This window comes from Chiloscyllium plagiosum, unplaced genomic scaffold, assembly GCF_037043375.1.
Source record: "Chiloscyllium plagiosum isolate Xiang-an unplaced genomic scaffold, Cpla_swu_hap1 HiC_scaffold_11, whole genome shotgun sequence".
Classification (NCBI taxonomy): domain Eukaryota; kingdom Metazoa; phylum Chordata; class Chondrichthyes; order Orectolobiformes; family Hemiscylliidae; genus Chiloscyllium; species Chiloscyllium plagiosum.
In genome coordinates this window covers 30,303,805-30,325,774 of record NW_028270149.1, presented here as the reverse complement: position 1 = coordinate 30,325,774, position 21,970 = coordinate 30,303,805, and the positions used below count along the sequence as shown (strand labels likewise).

The 21,970-nt window shown below is 40.1% G+C and overlaps 1 protein-coding gene across 4 annotated transcripts in view; it reads right to left on the bottom strand.

Annotated features, from left to right (window-relative positions):
• Positions 1-21,970, bottom strand: part of LOC122557335 (zinc finger MYM-type protein 3-like) — a 152,119-nt gene that overhangs the window by 21,557 nt on the left and 108,592 nt on the right. For all 4 annotated transcript variants that reach the window (XM_087991949.1, XM_087991948.1, XM_043704937.2 and 1 more), the window contains 7 exons: positions 21,481-21,658; positions 18,375-18,490; positions 13,074-13,248; positions 11,237-11,383; positions 10,455-10,558; positions 9,541-9,709; positions 7,589-7,740 (listed from right to left, as the gene is read on the bottom strand). In XM_087991949.1, the coding sequence (XP_087848075.1) occupies positions 7,589-7,740; positions 9,541-9,709; positions 10,455-10,558; positions 11,237-11,383; positions 13,074-13,248; positions 18,375-18,490; positions 21,481-21,658 (1,041 nt within the window). The remainder of the gene's footprint in view (positions 1-7,588; positions 7,741-9,540; positions 9,710-10,454; positions 10,559-11,236; positions 11,384-13,073; positions 13,249-18,374; positions 18,491-21,480; positions 21,659-21,970) is intronic.

The following is a 21,970-nucleotide window of genomic DNA, read 5'->3' as shown; positions in this document are numbered from 1 at the left end:
GAGACAAACAGCAGGAAAGGAGATGGAGACAGTGGTGACAGTAGAGTTTATGATGGGGTCAAAGACAACCGTTTCAGTTCTCTCAAATTAAATGGAAAAAAAATGCAGCTCATCCAGCAGCATTGACAACACATAAAATCCAACTCAAAGACATCCAAGCTTTTGTTTTTGCGAGCTTTATAGGTACACATCACGTAACCTTAATAGCCACAACAAAATTTAAATCAGACACCATTTGTGAATATCTCTGGCTGCTATCATTAACAAGTCTAAATTTAAAGGTTAGCCAAGCTCTTTCTACACCAGACACAGAAAATTAAAAATATATAATGGCTACCGGGACAGACTTTCATGAACTAACAAACAAAAGTTCAATGAACTTTATTTTTCTCTGATGATAAACTGAGTTGCTTTGGATAGGAAGCACAGAAGTGCCAATAATGTTAAAAATTGCAATTTATCAATGCTTTATGCTTGTCAAGTATTTGTACATAAGTCTCAACAATAAGTAGTCTGAGCTCTGATTTGTTTTAGAAATTGTCACCCCTTTTTTCTGAATAAAATTGCTTAAAATTCAAAAATAACAGCTGCATTCAGAAGAGAAAAACAAAGGCTTGACCTCACCTGACCTAAGAGCTGGCGATGTTTCCTTTTGGTGAGAATCAGAAACTCCTTCCCACAAGAAAGTATTTATAAAGGAAAATGCAGTCATGTGTTCTGCGCATTTTAATAGCGCACAGCATTTGTCAAGGCAGAGAAAATGCACATCATGTGGACTGTCGAGTTTTGGGAGAAAAACATGCACCAAATACAAATACAGGAAAGCAAGCTGCAGATTCGTCAATACCCAAAAATAAAATAATAATTTTACAGAACTGTTGAGAATTTCCAGAATGTGCATCTTATTTCTTTCTCAATTATACTGGTTAGATTCCCTCTGATTTATATTATATTTCATTTTAAAAGTTACTGCATTTTTAGCATTTTCCCTTGGATACCACTGCATGCCTGACATTGGCAGTGCCTCTTCACACTGCCCAGACCTTCACCAGTTCATCAGACGGAGATTGCTCAAGAAAGTGTTTGGAAACCAGATTTCAGGACTTTGGCAATGTTACTCACAGGCTGGATATTATGTACTTTTAAGTACCAAGAAGACCACTGATCGGACTGCACACACCTCCTCAGTCGCAATCCAGCAAGAACAAAGGCTGAGGCCACTGCCTCCAGCCTCGAAGAATGCCAGTTCAAGTATCGCCAGATGTGATCACAGTCGGAAATCATAACTGGGCTAAATAATTTACAGACTTTTAAAGTCAAGTTTGGATACAATATTTTTTGAGCACAATCAAGACTATGATTGGTTAAAGATCAAAAACATCTGATAACCGTTCACATCAGAAACACAAACTTCACAAAAGCTTTAACAGCAAATATTCTTGGATCATATTCTTGGTTTCCTTCAGGAAACGAAATCTGCCATCCTCACTTGGTCTGGCCGGCATATGACTCCAGACCTACAGCAATGTGGTTGACACTCAATTGCCCCTTGAAATGGCTTAGCAAGCCACGCAGTCATACCATTCGCTACAAAGTCTCAAAAGAAATGAAACCAGACGGATCACCAGGCATCGACTTAGGCACTGGAAAAGACAATGGCAGAAACAGCCCTGTCGACACTGCAGGCTCCTCCTCACTAACACCTGGGATCTAGTGCCAAAATTGGGAGACCTATGCCACAGACTAGTCAAGCAATAGCCTGACATAATCATATACATGGAATCATACCTTGCAGACACCACTATCACTATTCCTGGATAGGTCCTGTCTCACCGGCAGAGCAGACCCCAGCAGAGGTGGCAGCACACTGGTATATAGTTGAGAGGCAGTTGCTATGGGAGTCCTCAACGTTGACTCAGGAACCCATGAAGTCTCATGGCTTCAGATTAAACAAAGGCCAGAAAATCTTCTGCTGACTACCCTGTACTGTCCTCCCTCAGCTGATGAATCGGTACTCCTCCATGTTGGACATTACTTGGAGGAAGCACTGAGGATGGCAAGGGCACAAAATGTACTCTGGGTGAGGGATTTCAATGCCCATCACCAAGAGTGACTTGGTAGCGATACTACTGATGGAGCTGGTCGGGTCCTAAAGGACATAACTGCTAGACTGGGTCTGCAGCAGGTGGTGAGGGAACCAACAAAAGAGAAAAACATACTTGACCTCATCCTTACCAATCTGCCAGCTGCAGATTCATCTGTTCATGACTGTATCTGGAAGAACGACGACTGCGCAGTCCTTGTGGAGACCAAGTCCCGCCTTCACAATGAGAATAATCTCCATCCTGTTTTGTGGTCCTGTCACCGTGCTGAATGGGACAGACTGCGAACAGATCCAGCAACTCATGGCTGAGTATCCATAAGGCACTGTGAGCCATCAACAGCAGCAGAACTGTACTCCAGCACAATCTGCAACCTCATGGCCCAGCACATGCTCCTTTCAACCATTACCATCAAGTCAGGGGATCAACTCTGGTTCAATGGAGAGTGCAGGATGGCATGCCAGGAACAGCAATCAAACCTAAAAAATGAGGTGTCAACCTGGTGAAGCCACTAAACAAGACTGCATGTATGCCAAACAACATAAGCAGCAAGTGATAGACAGTGCTAAGTGATCCTACAAACAACAGATTAGATCTAAGCTCTGCAGTCCTGCCACACGATAAATGATGGTGAATGATTAAATAACTCACTGGAAGCAGTGGCTCCACAAATATCCCTATCCTCAATGATGGAAGAGCCCAACACAAGCATTCAAGACAAGGCTGAAGTTTTTGCAGCAATTTGCAGCTAGAAATGCCAAGTGGATGATCACCTTCGCCTTCTCCAGTACTCTCCAGCATTACAAATCTTCATTCGATTCAATTCGATTTACTCCATGTGATAGCGAGAAACTAAATACTGCACAGGCTATAAGCCCTGACAACATTGCTGCAGGACTTCTGAAGACTTGTTCTCCAGGACTTGCCACTCACTTAGCAGTTGCAGTATTGACCTGACAATGGGGAAAATTGAACAAGTATGTCCTGTACATAAAAAGCAGGACAAATTCAACCCGGCCAATTACCGCCCCATTAGTCTACTCTTATCAGTAATGAGATGAAAGGTGTCACCAATCGTTCTATCAAGCAGTACCTGCTCAGTGATGCCCAGTTTGGGTTTTGCCAGGGCCACTCAGCTCCTGACTTCATTACATCGTTGGTTCAAACATCAATAAAAGAGCTGAATTCCAGAGATGAGTGACAGCTCTTAACATCAAGGTTGCATTTGACTGAATGTGTCATTACGGAGCCCTGTCAAAACTAGAATCAATGGGTTATCAGCGGGCAAACTCTCTGGTGGTTACAGTCAGACCTGACACAAAGGAAGCTGGTGGTTGATCATATCAGTTCCAGGATATCTCTGTAGGAGTTCGTCAGGGTAGTGTCCTCGGCCCAACCATCTTCAGCTGTTTCACCAATGACCTTCCCTCTATCTTAAGGTCAGAAGTGGGGTTGTCCGTCAATGATTACACAATGTTCAGCACCATTCACAACTCCTCAGACACTGAAGCAGTCAGTGCCCGAATACAAGGTCTGGACAACATCCAGGCTCGGGCTGACAAGTGGCAAGTAACAGATGCACCACACAAATGCCAGGCTATGACCACTACCAACAGGAGACAACCACTCCTTGACATTTAATGGGGTTAACACCACTGAATCCCCCACTATCATCCTGGGAATTATCTCTTATTAGAAACTCAACTGGACTCACCGCATAAAGGCAATGACTACAACAGCAGGCCAAAGGCTAGGAATACTGCAGCGAGTAAATCACCTCCTGACTCCCCAAAACCTGTTCCCATTTACAGGCACAAGCCAGGAGTGTGCTGGAATACTCCCCACTTGCCTGGATGAGTGCAGTCCCAACAACACTCAAGAAGCTTGACAGCATCCAGGACAAATTGCTTGATTGGCATTATGTCCACAAGCATCCACTCCATCCACCACCGATGCTCAGTAGCAGCAGAATGCACAAGATGCACTGCAGAAATTCACTAAAGATCCTCAGACAGCATCTTCCAAACTTATGACCACTTCCATCTCGTAGGACAAGGGCAGCAGATATATGGTTTAAGTTCCTCTCCAAGCCATTTACCATCTTGACTTGGGAATATATTGCCATTCCTAATGGCTTTTTGGGTCAACCCACAGCAGGTGGGCTGCAGCAGTTGAAGAACTTAGCTCACCACCACCTGGTCACTAGGGACAGACAATAAATTCTAGCCAGCAACCCCACAAAAAGAATAAATAATACCATAAATGCACCAATCCACAGCTGACAATTAGCTGGTTAGCAAACCTTTACACCACAGCATACATATGTCAGTTTTCTACCATTTTGTGTTCACTTGTCCTGAGAAAGTGGTATTCAACCTACTATTTTTTGGAGAGGTATTAAGAACCAATTGCAAAGATTAAAAGGATTTTTTTCAAATGCAGTTTTCATATATACCCAGCACTGAAAGATTATGTGAGCATACTCAAAGACTCTGCACTTCGAGATGTATTCATTTATGTGATCATAGTTCTGTCCAGTTGTGATACTGGGGCAGAGGAATACTTGAAATCTAAGCTTGGATAAGACAAGCACTTCCACTAACTCAAGTGTTCTCATGGTCCACACATCTGTCAATCTTAATCTTAAGACACTTGTGATCATTCAGCCATCTACTAAAATGTCACTGGTCCAAATTTTCAAACTACAAAATTACTGCTCAGTGGTTAGCACTGCTGCCTCACAGCGCCAGGAGCCTGCGTTCGATTCCCACCTCAGTCAACTGCTGTGCGGAGTTTGCACATTCTCCCCGTGTCTGCATGGGTTTCCTCCGGGTGCTCCGGTTTCCTCCCACAGTCCAAAGATGTGCAGGTCAGGTGAATTGGCCTTGCCAAATTGCCCATAGTGTTCGGCGTGTATATATTAGTGAGGGGTATAAATAGGGAGGGGGATTGGGTCTGGGTGGGTTACTCTTTGGAGGGTCGGTGTGGACTTGTTGAGCCGAAGGGCCTGTTCCCAAACTGTAGGGAATCTAATCTAATCTAATCTACAGGAGTACAAGTTAATAGATGCCTCTGCAAAAGCTAAAGGAAGTGTTGCAGTAATATCTATTTACGTTCCACTGAAAAGGGAGCAAGTTATGTGAAAAACACATATTCTAAAAAAAATAAGCAATGCATCAAGGCTCATATTTGTAACACAGTCACCCTTCTATTGTGGGATAAAAACTTTATTAATCTCCTTTTTGGCTCAAGTGCCCAAGTTATAAACTCATGACTGTTCAATTTAAATTACATTTGATTAAGCTTGCACCAGCAAATGGGCACTTGCTCCCTCCAGTGGAGAAAGACCAAAATGCAGAATGAGAAAAGCAAAAAAGTCGATCTAAAAAAGGTTTCGAATTAGTATTAAAACAGGGAAAAACACTTCCCACATTTCCTTTATGAAAACACTGAAAATCAATGAAGTAAATAACTGATTTTATTTTAGAAAATGAACCTTGACTGGTACTAAGACTTGAATCAGGACATTTCAATCTGCATACAAACACCCCTCCATTATTACCACGGAGTTAACCATTCTTCCCTTAAAAGTGTGCACAGCATAGTCATACACTTCGCGAAAATCTGTGTTATTTTAATTTTTAAGCATCAAGGAAATAAAGAATATTGCGTTACATATTTTTTGATGGAGAAAGGATTATTAAAGGACTGATGGCCATTTCACTTACCGACAAAGCACTCTGAATTACTGTCATGATCCCATCCCTACCCTCAATTAGCAAAAACATTGTTACTCACTCAATTCATTTCTGCCATACATCATTTTTTTTTAAACTGGACTTTAAACGTCTAACAACAATCACCTGTAATAGTTAGGAGATGGATGCTGGAAGTCAGTGTTGATACAATGTACAGCTGGAACAGCACAGCATCCAAGACAGCACCAGAGGAGCAGGAAAGTCAACATTTCGGGTCAGGACTCTACATCAGGACTGCGGGGTGGGGAAGGTAGTTGGGATGGTGAAGGTGGATTCAGATAGGGGGTTATAGTGATTGGTCAGTGGGAAGGTTGGAGCAGATAGGTGAGAAGGAAGATGGACAAGTTAGGTCAGGTCAAAGAGTTGGGGAGGAGGAGGAGGGCTAGACATGAGATGAGGTTGTGGATGGGGAGATTTGAAGCTGGTGAACTCTATGTAGAGCATGGGCTTTAAGCTCCTGAGGTGGGATATAAGGTGTATTGACTTGCAGTAGCCAACTCGCTGTACCTCCAGTGTTATCAGCCACAACCACATTCTCTTGAGTTAAGGCTAAATGTTGTAATGCAAAGACGACAGGGTCTTTATTATTGTAGATGCAGTTACACTGAATATCCTCTTTGCCTGAAATAATCTTGAGTAAGTTCACTGGAAAAACTGAGAAAACATTGCACTCAATTCACAGTTCTTCTGACCAATTAAGAGCAATTATTTATACAGATTAATTAACAAAAAAATCAGTTTCATAGCACTGGAAGTGACCATGTAGCCTAACATGTCTCAACTGACTAAAACGTATTCAGTTTAATGTCACTTCCCAGCATTAGTTGCACTGCCAAGTAGACTGACTCAAGTCCTTGTGAAACCCTTTGTCAATTCTTTTAATTCTGCGCAGCCTGGTTATTTGTCCATAAATATGAACAGAAATAAGTCCATGCTACCTCAACTTCTCATAATTACATAAACATTATTTAAGCCTTTTTCTGTCTTCTCTCTACCAAAGAAATTAAGCCCAGCATGTCCAATCTTTACTCACAAAGAAACATTTTCTATTCTAGGCTAGGCTGTGGGAGGAAATGGGAAGACACAGCAGTAACCCACACAGCCACACATTTTCACACTGACAGTCACCCAAGAGTGGAATTGAACCCAGATCCCTGGTGATGCATGACAGCAGTCCAAACCACTGAGGTTAGGCAGCACGGGTGTTCTGGTTTCCTCCCATAGACAACATGCGCAGGTGAGGTGGATTGACTATGTTAAATTGTCCCATGATGTGTCGGGATGTGTAGGCTAGGTGGATTAGCCATGGTAAAATGTAGGGCTGTGGGGCTAGGGCAAGGGTCTGGGTAGGACATTCTTCAGGAGGGTCGGTGTGGACTCAATGGGCCGAATGGCCTCTGTGAACAGTAGGGATTCTAAATTCTAGTTGGGCTTTCCACAATGGGAACATAATTTTCCATTCATATCTAGGCTGAGGTCAATAAATATGCCTCCTTGACCATCTTACTAACTTGTCCTGATGCCTTCAGGAACATGCATTTATAAGTTCCCTTAATTTCTTCACAGCACAAAAGTGAATCTAAATTCCTTTGCTTCTTCCAACCACAAAATGATAGGAGTTAGGCCAGTAACTGCCTTTAAAAAGTTGTGCGTAAGAAAAAGCTGGCATTCTGCCATTTCTGAATACACATACCAACAGCTCAAAGAAATGTGAATTTATAAACAAACCTGTTGAATTCCGAGACACAAGTAGTAAACACTATCCGGCTCGTATCGCTCCCCATTGGGCCTCTGCACTTCTTTAACAAATTGAGCCAGCCCGTAGTTTAGTTCTGCAGCAGTGCAGGATAAAATATCCTCTTTGATCCTCATCGGTTTAGCTAATAGGGAAGAACAAAAGCATATATTTTTAATAAAGTTGTTAAGATGATAATCCTCCATTTCTAAATATGAAGGAAGTTTTTGAATTCTTACTGGCAATTGCATCAAAATAATAAGGATATAATTTTCATAGAAAATGCATGGATTTTCAAAACTCAAGCTGCTGTCAAATCACCATCTATTCCCAGCTAAAAATGTACGTTAGAATTTCAAGAATTGTCAAAGGAAACTGGAATCAAGCTTCTTCGATTAGCATGTACGCAATGGCTCTTTTCAAAAGCACCAACTGCCAGTTATGAAATATCTCAGCAAAATTTCATTGTTTACCAGTTGAATTGAGTAACTCTCAAATCTCTCTGCTGTGGGTTGTTCACCTGTCAATTAAAACGGATCACAATTCAAACCAAAACTCACCTCGAGCTCACTTCAACATTAGAGGATTAGGCGACTTAAAGGAGTGACTAAAACAATTGATTGTCGATAATGAAATATCTATCAGTTTTTTAAAAATACAAACAGCCATATGAAAATGGTAGCTACAAGGGCAGAGTCTGGCCACTCTGCAATAAAAGGCGCGTCTCCTGGATCCTCTCAGTTTCTCAACTAAGAAGCTCAAGGTAGTGTGTGAATGGAACAATGTGTTTTCCCTTTCAGGTGCATAATGTACTAGTCAGTTCACGTTGCAGAAGCATTTTTCACTACCCAAACAACTACCTGAAACTGAAAAAAAGGGGATTACATACCACTAAACTTCTATTCTTCAAACATACTTAAATAGATGGCTTATTTCATACATATTTGTTATGTTCTTAAAGCAAGAACCATGGGTGACATCTTAATGGGAGCCTACTACTACTTTAAATGTCCATTGCTAATTTATGAACCGTGATAGAAAATATGAATAAGCTGTTCAATGTATTGGATTTGTTAGCATACAGTATACAATTAAGACACAAACTCATGATAACATCACTATAATACAGCATGTGACCTGAGGGGGAAGAAGTCTCAGGCTACACCTTAACTTGGACCACTTGAAGTATGTGCTGAGGAAGTATACTACTTTTTCTAACTAAACAGCTGAATGCTAACCTAGACATGGATGCGTCCAAGAATATAACATTATATGAACTATAGTAAATTCTGTTGGATGTTTCAAATGTTATGCACATCCCAGTTTCTTAGGCTATGAGGGATAACACAAGCACTGCAATTTTAAGTAAACATACCCTGCTGGATGCAAATGAACACCAAACAAACCTAAACATTCTGTACAGTTACGATTGGTTCATTATTTTTAAATGTAAAACTTAAGTGTTTAATAGTGGACGTTTTTGCACCCAATAGCGCATAACTTTATTTTCTCTGTTTATTTAAAGAAAAAATTGTCAAAGCAACAGATACTGGTCTAATTTTCTATATCAAACATCAGCAATCACTCCCAGATTAACTGCAAAAGCAAGCACAGAAACACTGGGAAATTGTTCATCACTGTATCTGCAACATTATTTCATTCATCACAAGCTTTCTTGTGCCATTCCATTCTTCTAATTCAATCCCAACTAGCACTATAATAGAGGCCATTTTGCACTCTGGCTGATATTTACTTTAGAATAGGTGGATTTTATTTTTTAAAAAACTGATAGTTAGTCTGGGACTGTTTTCATGCAATACAGAAGCAGAGGTGTGGTTATAGGGTTTTGGTCAGTGGTTTTCTTGCCTTAAGCAGACTACAAGCAGAGAAGGGGAAGAAAAGGTATTTACTACACTCATCAAAAGGAAACATAACAAAAACTTACGTCCAAACCTGAGCTCTTCACTTTTACTGGTATCGCCACTGGCATACTTAGCCTGGAGCCAGGACTTCCAAGCATTTACGCCATACGAGTAATTTAATCCTGTACAACACTGTTGGCTAGCAAGAGAATCACGTGAACAACTTTCTGAAAGCATTAGCCGCTTCTGACCCTGCAAGACAAAAAGCAAAAATCAACACCAAAATGCAGTCCTTTATGATGAAGTGAGAAGTCTTGTAACATTCCCCCTAAAACTTTGGAATTGTCATATTTTACTACATTCCATTCTCAAAATCTAAACTTCCTTTTATATTTGAAATTAAAAATGAAAAAGAGACCAACTTAAAACAGCTTCAAGAAAAAAACAAAAACAATTTCACAACTTTCAGTTCCCCTTCAGTATCTTGGCCAAGTGGTAACACTTGATATATGAATGAAAACAGTGAGTGGCACTGATCTATTTGTTAAGTGAACAAAGTCCAGGTCAAATTTAATTTTGACCTCATAGCATGTTTACTCACATCTAGTTTCTAGTTGGGATCAACATGTCAACAGCAGTGGCATTCTCATATTTTCTTCCTCCCTGATTGATGCATTTATAATTACAAAGTATTCTCAGTTTGTATATTTTAGTTCTATATTGACATTTATCAAACAAATTCCAGTGGCTGTGGGGCTTTTCAACAATGGCAGATGTTCTTGTTACAGCTCAACAATTTAGAATTAGTTTTTAAATGGACGGAACTACAATTTGACTCAGCTGATTTTTGAAAGTCACATGGCTGTAGCAAAAAGACACACAAACCCAAAAAGACACACAAACCCAAAAAGACACACAAACCCAAAAAGACACACAAACCCAAAAAGAGACACAAACCCAAAAAGACACACAAACCCAAAAAGACACACAAACATACCCTTCTGACTGCTCGTGGGATTTCAGATTCTGGCTGTTCTTCATCTGTTGTCACGATCCCACAATCAAATAGGAAGTCAACACCAGAGTTAAGTTCCAATGGGGCTGAAATATAAAGTAAATAAAGGTAATTATAAAAACACATCTGAAAGTGAAAATAATCTAATATGCCCCAAAAATGTTCTATAATAAAATTGAGAAAACATGAAAATTATCTTTTTTTTGTTTCCTGATAGCAATACTATTCTTTCAATTATTAAGAATGAACTCAATATAGTAAAGGCCATTTAATCAGATCACCTGTAAGGTAAACAAATTTCTCAATGAATTAATTGCCACGCGCTTACAAAGTAGCCAAGTGTCAGTTGACTGTTGAATTTTTATATCCACTGTTTAAACCTGTCTTGTTTAGCTACTTTGGCACTCGTAAAGGCAACAGAACCATTTCTGTAGTCTGAGTAGTTATCTTATGTAGAAGGCAGCTGCTTAGATTACTGATCGACTTTTCTTCTCACATATCTACACAACAGCAAGAAAACACCACACTTCACAACAGCTTTTTGACTTGCATGTCCGTGAATCCCAATAAAGTGTGATCTTATGGTTCATAAAAGTCCATGAAATGGGAACAAGCTGCCAAAAAGTTCCTGAACTCTTCTTGTGCTTATTCATCAAATAAGCAACATTTTCAAATTTGCATTGGGAAGTTACAATTGCAATATTATCAATTTTTTAAAAAGTTACTTTGTCATTACTATTATAGCAGGAATAACTTTGACTTACTTTTGGGGAAGTCAGCTTCCAAATCCTGCCCTGGTTCATCTAAGACATTAGCCATCTTAACTGCCATGGCCAAGACGTCATCCCTGGCAGGTCCAAATAAGTCACAGTCTTCCAGGAGGCCATCGGCACTTGGATTGCTAGCAAGATCTGAACAAACAAGGAAGAAATAATTATAGCAAATAGCATATTAAAAAGATAACTACATTTAAAATATCAGGTGAAAAAATTGAAAACAAATCCAAATACTTATCCACACTGACAATGGCATATTACTTTAAAGGGAAAATCACATTAGCTGTCAGATTGGCTCAATTGTTAACATATCCAAGTCAGATCAGAAGATCTGGAATAAAATTACCAGTAATAATTTGAAATGAATTGTATTAAATTGCTTGCAGACATCTACAAAGAGGCAATTATTAGGATTTCACTTCGGGTCCTATAAATATGTACGGCTGAAATGGATGATATGGGGTTTGGAGGATTTGCAATGTGTCACTAAGTTAAAAAATAGATTATAGGGTCCTGAGTGGCTCGTCATGATCATATAGTGGCTAGTATGCTGGATAATAGATGCAGCAACCTTGGTTCAAATCAAGGGTCCTGTGGCACAGTGAGCCTAAATCCCACCTGCTCCAGCAGTATATCATAAGATGTCTGAAGAGGCTCTTTAAAATAATCTAAAATATCTTATGAAGTGTAAAAAAAACCTGGTTCCAGTTCTATGCTTCCCTCCTGGGACATTCTAGAATAAAACTAGCTATACTTTTGGACAGTACACAATATTGATTTAAACCAAGGAAGTGCTGCAAGGAGGTACTTACTGCATTGCTGAAAAAACTACTTTGCATGAAATTATAAAGTTTGAATTTAAAGATCTTATGGTTTGATTCAAAGAGAAGCACAAATTTCTTTTGTTCATTAGAAGGTAACAATAAAATATTGACAAAAATATGAAAACAAAACTGAGTATTATTTGCTTTTCTAATCACTTCTTGAACTACAAACATAGTCCATATTCATCTTGCTAAAGGAACTGTAGAACATTTTGAGGGTCAGCGAACAGAAGATTTCTAAATCTCAAACATTGGTATTTTAAAAACTTTTATTAAGTTGCCCTCTCAGCCTTCTCTTTCTATTTTTTCTTGATGACAATTATAACCTCAATTGTGGTATCACTTTTATAAACCCTCTTTGCACTTTTTCAAGTGGTGTCCTGTATCCATTTTACAATATAGAAATCAGTAGTGTCCAACTAAGATGGGTCTTAATCTCGAACTTGTTGGCAGTTTTTGGAAATTGTCATCACATTTCTCCAGCCCTCTGAGTCTTTGAACTGTTCACTTTGAATGAATTTCAAATTTTTTTAATGTATGTTTCGCAATTTTATTTATCCCAACACTTCTTTTTCTCAAAGAAATAAATATAGTTCAAAATGAGTTTAACTTATTCCACCCCAGAGCGATAGAAGAAAAAGGCAGTTACAATGCAACAAAGCAAAACTTTTCTCACACAGCAAGCCTGAAAGTTCCCTGACCCACCTCAATCTTTCAGATTTCTCAATATCAACACTGACTGCACATTTGTCCTCAGCCCCTAACATTACTTGTACGGTTTCCTCTCGGTGTTGTGAAGTTGAAATCAGAACCTAATTCATCTACTCACTCATTAGTTCAGAGGTTCACTTTGAAACTAAGGAAAAATCAGGTAAAGAGGTATATTTTATAGCAATAGAGAAAAAAATTCCAACAATTAGTGTATTTAGGATCCATTTTTCATCAGAACAGATGCAAGAATAATTTTGAAAGAGAAATGAACAGAATTGAATTAAACTTGCCACAAAGATCTGATGAAGCTTTCTCCATTTCCTCAGCCTCTGCTATCATCTCAGCCATGGCGAGTATATCAGCTTCAAATGGGTTTGAAGGAATTTTGACCTTCAGTTCCTCTATTGCCTCCACTATCTTATCAGCACTGTCTAAAGTAGTAGGAAGGAACATCGGAATAGGGACCTATTTTGAAAATCACATGATAGTTTGTTACAAAATGTAAAACATTTCAAGTTTAATGAACAAAAAACTCTGTACATATGAAAATATCAACGAGAAGCAGAAGTAGGTCAGTCAACTGTTGAGGTCCATTCCACCATTCAGTAAGATCATGGCTGATTTGTTTACACTCCAAATTACACATGCCTACCTATCCCTGGAACCTCGGATTCCCCGGTTGAATCTACCTCCCTCCACCTCAAAAGTATTCAATAACCCCATTCAGAGACAGAGTTCCGAAGTTGTACAACCCTCAGAGAAAAGAATTCCTGTCATCGCTCAAAGGAAGACCCCAATTTTAAGAAGACAACTCATTTCCTCCAGATATCAATCACGTAAAACTTTTCTGAAACATCATCAATGAATCTTAAGCTTTGTTAAAATAAGGAGACCAAAACAGTACCAAGTAGTTAGGTTGTGGTCTCACCAATGCCCTGTACAACTGATTACTCTCATATTAAATGTTGGTGAAATAACTCCAGAGGCCAGTATCCCTTCACCAAGTCACCCTTTATTTAATGTGCATTGTACTTGACACTGGTCCAGCTCCTCTCATGAACAGAACTGCTGACATTCCTGCTATCTGAGTCAGTCAAGGCTCCCTGACGGGACCGGGTTTACCAGCCCCAATCAGGGAACTCATATTCTGAGGTCCACCTGGCTGACCTTGTTAGAATCACTCCATACCTTACCTCTGCCTCTAAATCTGGGTATGTAGATCTGTTCATTTTCTTGTAGCCACTCCTGGGGCCTTTTCGCATCAGATCCAGTTTCTTCAACTCAGATTCCGCAATGGGAAGCGTGTAATGCACCATGGCTTGCCTCTTGTCACTGTAACGTCTTGGAAGAAATGAATCCTCTTCTGTAGGAGGTAAAGGCATCAAGCATCGAAGCGACCATGTGGCAGATGGCGCAGCATTAGGGGTGATTTGATAATCAAATAGAAACTGGGACATTTTAGCATCGAGTGAAGTGTTTCTTTAAGCCTGCCTTCAAAGTTTGGACTGCTCTTTCTGCCAGATCATTGGATGATGGATGGTATACAGCTGTCCTCATATGCCAAATGCCAAATGACTTCAGGAAATACTTAAACTCCCTGCTGGAAAACAAAGTCTCATTGTCTGTGAACAATGCTTCCAGGAGCCGGTGTATTTCAAACCTTGCCTGGAGTTTTGCTATCCTTGTCCCTTGTTTGATGAATGAACTGTATGTACATCGACATATGGTTTGAGTGGGCGTCCACAATGATGAAGAACGTTGTGCTCATGAAAGGTCCAGCATAGTCGACGTGCAACCAAGTTTGGGGTTTACCCAGCCATCCGCGCAAGCATGTGAGGGTGCTGCTGGTGGTAATTTGTGACACTCTGGGCACTGACCCATCAATGTGGCTATGTTTGCATCCAATCCTAGCCACCAGACATAATTTCTCACCAACAGCTTCATTCTGGACACCCCTAAATGGCCCTGGCAGAGTTTAGCCATAATCTGGCGACAACCTTTGCTGGGGACCACCACTCCTCCCCCCCCCATAATAAAATGCTGTCCTCTGTGATCTGGTCTAGTGAGGTCGAGAAAGTTTCAATTTTGGTTGGGATAGCCCTTTTGTTTCTCCCATCAGCAACGCTGTTTTTGTTTCACATCCACAGTGAAACAAAAACAGCAGTGACTAGAAGAGTGTGCAGAAAGTTTAAAACTAGAACAGACTCTTCCAGTGGCGACAGCACCAGTGATCTATCTGCCAGATGGAGGCAGCTCAAGGCATCCACATTTACTACTGGCCTCCTAGACAGTGTGCCAACTTGTAATTGTGTGCACATGCTACAAGCTCCCACTGCAGAATTTTACCTGAAGCTGTGGTTTTATCCTTTTTGAGAAGCCCTAGCATGGGTTTGAGGAACGTTACAATACAAATTTACATCAGTAAAAAGGTACTGGTGGAACTTTCTCCCACCCAAAAATGCCCACCAAACCTTCCTTCCCTATCTGGACATTTTGCGCTCTGCATCAGCTAAAGTCTGGGAAGCATAAGCCTTTAAATGTTCCTCTCCATTGGGCCATCTGTGAGCCAACAGTACCCCGGTACTATAGGGGGATGCATCACATGTCAGCACCAGATCTCGCTTGAGATCATAATAAACTATAGATGACAGCTCCTTCTACACTTCCCTAAAGGCTACACCATTTCTAAGGCTGACCCTTTCTCAATAGAATGTGTAAGGGTACCAGAATGGAGGCCAGGTTGATATGAACGTTCCGAACTTATTCACCAATTCAAGGAAAGACCTATGCTCATATCTAGCTTCGTGAAGGACAGCCCCTTGCCAGTTTACATTTAATCCTCTATATGCAAGGGATTTATCCAGGTTCAAGAAGCGGTCCCTACAAAGGCAAATTGACCCATCAGGCTTCACAATCAGTACAACTGGTGCTGCATATCCCACAAACTGTACTCGTTTGAAGATTCCTTTACTTTCCAGCCTCCTGATTTCTGCCACTATATTTGCCTGTAAGGCAAATGGCAATGGACAGGTCTTGCTGAATCATGGCACTGCTTCCTGGTCAACATGAAAGGTGGTTTTAGCTCCTTCGATAATGCCTGGATCTTCCTGAAAAGCTTACGGGTACTTAATTAGGACTTCACTCTTGCAGCCATTTCTCGAATCAAAAAATGCTGAGCCAAGGTGCATCTTTCTCAACCAATTCTGTCCCATCAGGTGAAGGCCTGAGCCTTTTACTACAATCTGTGGTAACTGAACCAGGAGTTTCTCATACGCGATCAGAATCGAAACTGTACTCTTAAAAGGTTCCCCAGTATAGGTTCTCAGTGTAATGGAAATCTAAAGCAAATGTAAAGATTGGAATCAGAGCAAATTTTGTGAAAGACCAGTTTCATCATCAGTGATACAGCTGCACCAGTATCAATCTCCATTAGAAACGGTGACCACTTAACCAGACACTTTTTTGATTGGTTATGATTTGGATATTGCTTAACTATTTAACTGTTCCAAGCCAGATGTGGGTGGGCTTGCCAGGGCATGCACTTTTCTGGATACTGGCCGAAGTGCTCTCTTACTCAATTCACGCCGAGTGGGACTCTTTTGCCGGTCCACATACCGACAGCAAGTATAATGTCTTGCTGGCCTGGATCCTTAAGAAAATGTTATCCATTTGGTCGAAGCTTGACTTTGTTTTGGGGTTTTGCTGTGGGCTGACCGAGAATCCCTCTGTTCAGGATATGTCTTGAGTGAGGCTATGCAATTGTCTTCACTCAACTGGTGTCCCATAAGCTCAGTCGGCCTGGTGAGGGTATCCTCTTCAATCGGCATATTCTGTAATTCATTTGCTCCACTCGCCACATTTTCGAGTGACAAAGCTAATTGCAGTGCCATTTGTAGTCTAGTTGAGCATCAGCTAGTAGGTGCTTTTGTACAGTTACATCATTAATCCCATGTCATCCACTGAAATAACTCCACAGAGGCTGGTATCCTGTCACCAAGTCACCTTTTGTTTACACATCATAGTATTTAGTACTGGTCTTTCCACTCAGCCAGCTTGGAGTGAACAGAACTTCCGACACTCCTGTTTATGTCAGTCAGACTTGGCTCCCTGACTGGACCAGGTTAACAGCCCAAATCAGGGAACTCATTCTATGAGGGCCACCTTACTGACCTCGCTACAATCACTGCAGCTAGAATCCTATATGGCTTCTTATTTGCACGTTGTACCTGCTTATTAGCCTTTTATCATTTATGCACTAGAACTTCTAGATCCCTGACTAAGAATTCTGTAGTCATTTTCTATTTAAGTACTCGTCTGCATTTTATTTTCTGTACCAATGTGAACAGCCTCACATTTTCCCACATTATACATATATGCAAAGCTTGTAAAATTTTAATTTGACCTTTGTTCCTTCCTGTAAATCCCATCAACACCCTCCAAACAAGCCTCCACATCTACAAACTCAATCACATTACTACATCCACCAAGCTTATGATTCTCCTTTTAAAGAGTTTCTTGTGATGCAGTGGCCCCACTTGTTTCAGAGGTGTGTCATAACGCATTTGAACAGGTTTACTAAAAATAACTATAATTTTCTGTTTTCAACAAACTGCAGCTTTGCCTGATTTCTCCTAATAATCTGCTTCCAACACCTAGATTTATCCATAAATCTCATTCTTCTGTATGTTAAGCGTGATGGCTCTAGATCACGCTTCCCCAAGCCTCCACCAAGCTTCATTTCCTGAAACATCAGTCTCTTCAAAAATCAAGACAGACCCCATTGCACCCCAACCCTTAAAAATCCTGTCAGAAGCTAAATACTTAACTGACAACCAGTTTTGCTTCCCTCTATCAAAACTACATAAAATAACCTCTTATTCCCTGTCTCAAACTCTCACATTATGTTTTCTCAACACTCAGAACTTGTCTATGAATGGGTGTTGTCACAGCAGTTTTAATTTATTTTTAAAACCGTTCAAAATATGATGATCTGTGACTGAATTTAACAAAAGCTGACATCACCTACCAGTTGAAACTATGGGAGTCTAACTAACAGAACCACGGATCTGATTCGATCAGCAGGTAATTCCACCGTAAGCAGTAACATAAAGAAGCCAGGTCCAATCCTCAAAAGGATGTTTACTTTCCACCAAAATCCCTGGATGGGTTTTAACAGCAGTAACCCTTTGCCTATATTCTGATTATCTCAATACATTACTGTTGAGTCTATCCGGTGAAAAATGAAACTTGACGAGGCTTTGAGAGAACAGTCAACACTTGAAAGAAATTAAGAGAGAGGAGAAATCTGGAAGTGAAATAAACATCAGCATTCCATCCACTGCAGTGTCTCCACTTCCTTTCCAATACTTATAAATTGAGCAACTGAAAAATATTTACCCATTGACAAAAAAAAAAGGTAAAATTAAAAATTAGTCATTAGAACAAGTTGAACCAATAGAAGTTGAATTGTTTTTCATAATTTGCATGGTTCTACTTTACAAGCTTAAAAATGCAATCTTTGCATTATTCACTTTTGATAATATATATCACAGACTCGTTGTACGACAAGTTACAAAAGCTATGAAACTTACCGGGATTGGCATAGAAAAAGGCACTGGTGTGTTTTGACAATACATATGCAAAGGCACTGGTATGAAGACTGGCACAGGGATGGGTACCACAATCAGTTGTGGCTTCCATTCTTCCTCTGCAATAGAAAAGGGACAAATTTAAAAATTGGTTAACATATTGTAATCTTATTGCAGATATGTAATGTTCAACTTATTACAGTTTGTAGCAAAAAATTTAAGTCTCAAACTATTTCCAAAGTTAAGACAAAGGTACAAGTGCCATGTACAATCCAAACCTGGCCCCCCTCTCAACAATTATAAACCTATTTCTCCAATATTCAAAATATAATTTAAAAAGGGATTTATCACAGTTCTGACAAATCAAGTGGAGTACTGAGCTGGAAGCTGTCAATATTATAAAAATAAAATCTCCAACAGTGAAGTGATAGAAATAGCTTCTTAAAAGATCTGATGACCAGAAAAGGAGAAACTGAAGCAAAAAACAATTATCTAAAAGTTGATGGCCAGATGAGGTTTGATTCTAAACCAAGTGAAGATGAAGAGGGAAGGAAAAGCATGTGAAAGCATACTGAAAAAGGAAGATGGTTGATCAGGTGACATACCTTTTCTTTTCAATTATAAAGACAAATAAAGATGACCTATGACATCTGCCATCAATTCCAGATCACCACAATTAAAGCACCCTAACTGCCTCTTCAATAACTTCAAAACCATTGCTTCCAATAACCGAATGTGTTTGTATAATGCATTTGATGCTGCAAAAAAGCATCTGATCACCATATATTGGTCCCTGCTAAAGAATGGTTATGCATGATTTGTGAGCAAAAAGCAGCAACTTTTGAGAATTACAGGAAAGCATCCGACATCTAAAACCATAACTTAGTAACAGGTTAGTAATGTCAGGAAGGAATGGGAAGATGAGGAGAAATTTTAGGGAACAAAGCAAAAAAGCACACTTGCCCCTTCTTTGCACAGACTTTTCTCACTAGACTACCCACTCAGCTATCAAAACATGAACACCAGATTTAAAGGTGAGGTGGGGTGAAGCAATAGCAAATCCAACATCAGGGATGATCAGATGGACCAAATGGGCTGAGAAGTGGCAGGTGGAGTTTAATTTACATAAATGTAAGGTGTGCATTTTGGAAAGGAAAATCACAGCAGGACTTATACAGTTAATGGTAAGGTCCTGGGGAATGTTGTTCAACAAAGAAACCTTGGTGTGCAGATTCACAGTTCCTTAAAAGGGGATTGCAGGCAGATAGGTTAGCGAAGGCAGCGTTTGGTATGCTTTCCTTTATTGGTCAGAACATTGAGTAAAGGAGTTGGGAGGTCATGTTGTAGCTGTAGAGAACATTGGTTCGACCACTTTTGGAATATTGTGTGCAAGTCTGGTTTCCCTCCTATTGGAAGGATGTTGTGAAACTTGAAAGGGTTCAGAAAAGATTTACAAGGATGGTGCCAGGGTTGGAGGATTTGAAAAACAGGGAAAGGCTGAACAAGCTGGGGCTGTTTTCGCTGGAGCATCGGAGGCTTGGGGGGGGGGGGGGGGGGGACCTTATAGAGGTTTATAAAATCATGGTGACAGAGAAAGGGTTAATAGACAAGGCCTTTTCCCTGGGTGGGGAATTGGTGGGGGGGGGGGGGGGGGGGGGGGGGGGGGGGGGGGGGGAGGAGGAGAGTCCACACCTAGACGACATAGATTTTGGGTGAAAGTTGTAAAATTTAAAAAGGAACCTAAGGGACAACTTTTTTAAGCAAAGGGTAGTGCATGCATTGAATGAGCTACCAGAGGATATGGTGGAGGCTGGTACAATGATAACTTTTAAAAGCGACTGGATGGGTATATGAATAGCAAGAGTTCAGAGGGATATGGGTCAAATGCTGACAAATGGGACCAGATTAGGTTGGATATCTGGAGGGCACAGATGAATTGGTCCAAAGGGTCTGTTTCTGTGCTGTACATCTTCATGATGCTGACTCCAGCACAAAAGCTATACAAAAGGCAAAATAATTACTTGGGCTTACAGAACATCTGATCAGTCTGCCAGGGAATAAAAAAATCAGAACACACTACAAAAAATCATTTTCTGAAGACCAGTAAATAGAAACCATAGTAGCCATTTGTGCACAGCAAATATAATAATTTAGAAATGCAACAAATGAGCAGCTGATTAAGATATAATTTATTATGAAGGAACATTGCTAAAAGGCACAGAGAATTCTTTGATCTTCTTAATAGGCTGGTTCTTAAAAATAACTGAAGCAAATAGGATGTTAACCTAAAACAGCAAAATCTTGGACAAAACACCAACAAGCACTCTTCCATCCATAAGTACCCCTCCATATGACTTATCAGACCACTTTATAGGGCTTTGAACATTAACCGTGTTGGACAGGAGTCAAAAATAGCTCCAGACAAAATGAAGATAGTGGATTCCTTTCTCCTTGAGGTTTATTAATGAACTGGTGTTTTTAAGACAAATGAGAGTTTCATGATGACTCATACTGATCCCTGCTTATTTTAAAATTTGTTTGACACTGAATTCAAATGCTGAAGTTGCATCTGCAGGATCTGAACTCATTCTCTGGTTATTGTCATGTCACTTAGACATGACAAATATACTATTGTACTCTTGATGTGGTCCTGGCAGATTTGATGATGGATACTCAGTGCAGATATGCTCAAAATTATACTTCTTGGACTTTAAGAGAGCAAAAGTACAGGCCATAACAAAAGGAAGAACCAGATTATATACTTCCAGGTATCAATCACCATCAAATTTTAAAATAAAACTAACCTGCTGAGTTCAACTTAGTCTCATGGAGATATTGGTTTCCTCACATCAAACTTCACTGACCCAAAAATTTAAGAGATAATTAGAGTCATAAAGACGCACAGCACGGAAACAGACCCTTCAGTCGAACTCATCCATGCAGAAAGATATCCCAACGCAATCTAGTCCCACCTGCCAGCACCTGACCAATTAAAAGCTAATGTTTCTTTGAAATGCTTTTAAAGGAATTCAACAAATATACAGCAAATTAATTCAATTGGCTTTATTATCATGAGTAACAACAATTTCCCTTCATTCTGATCATTTACCTGTTTGACATCCTTTGGACTTCATTTCAGGTTTACAGGAGATGCCCTTATTCTGAGTCAAGGGTTTACACAGTACAGCCTTATTCTTCAGTGTCACAGGAGGTGGAGATGGTGGTGACGGTGGTGGCGGTGGTGGAGGTGGCGGTTGTTGTTTCGATGACCGAGTCTGTACAGATGCCTAATAAGGAACATTTTAAAATTAGAAATATACAGGAGAGTTATCGCATTTCTGGAATAATGAATTTTGAAAAATAAAAAATTAGCCAGAGTGGATTGGATGTGAGACTGCATCATGGAGACAACCAAGTTTCCAAACTGAATTCTTTTTCTGTTGAGTCAGCCAACCTCAGCCATGGTTCTGTTTCGAATTGCTATCCAGTGATGCCTGCTCAAGAGTTTAGTGGAAGGGTCATAAGAAGAGTCAACAGAATCAAACAGGAATTTTGCTGCCCCCTCACATACGCTGTCCAAGCTGACACGTGATGAATGG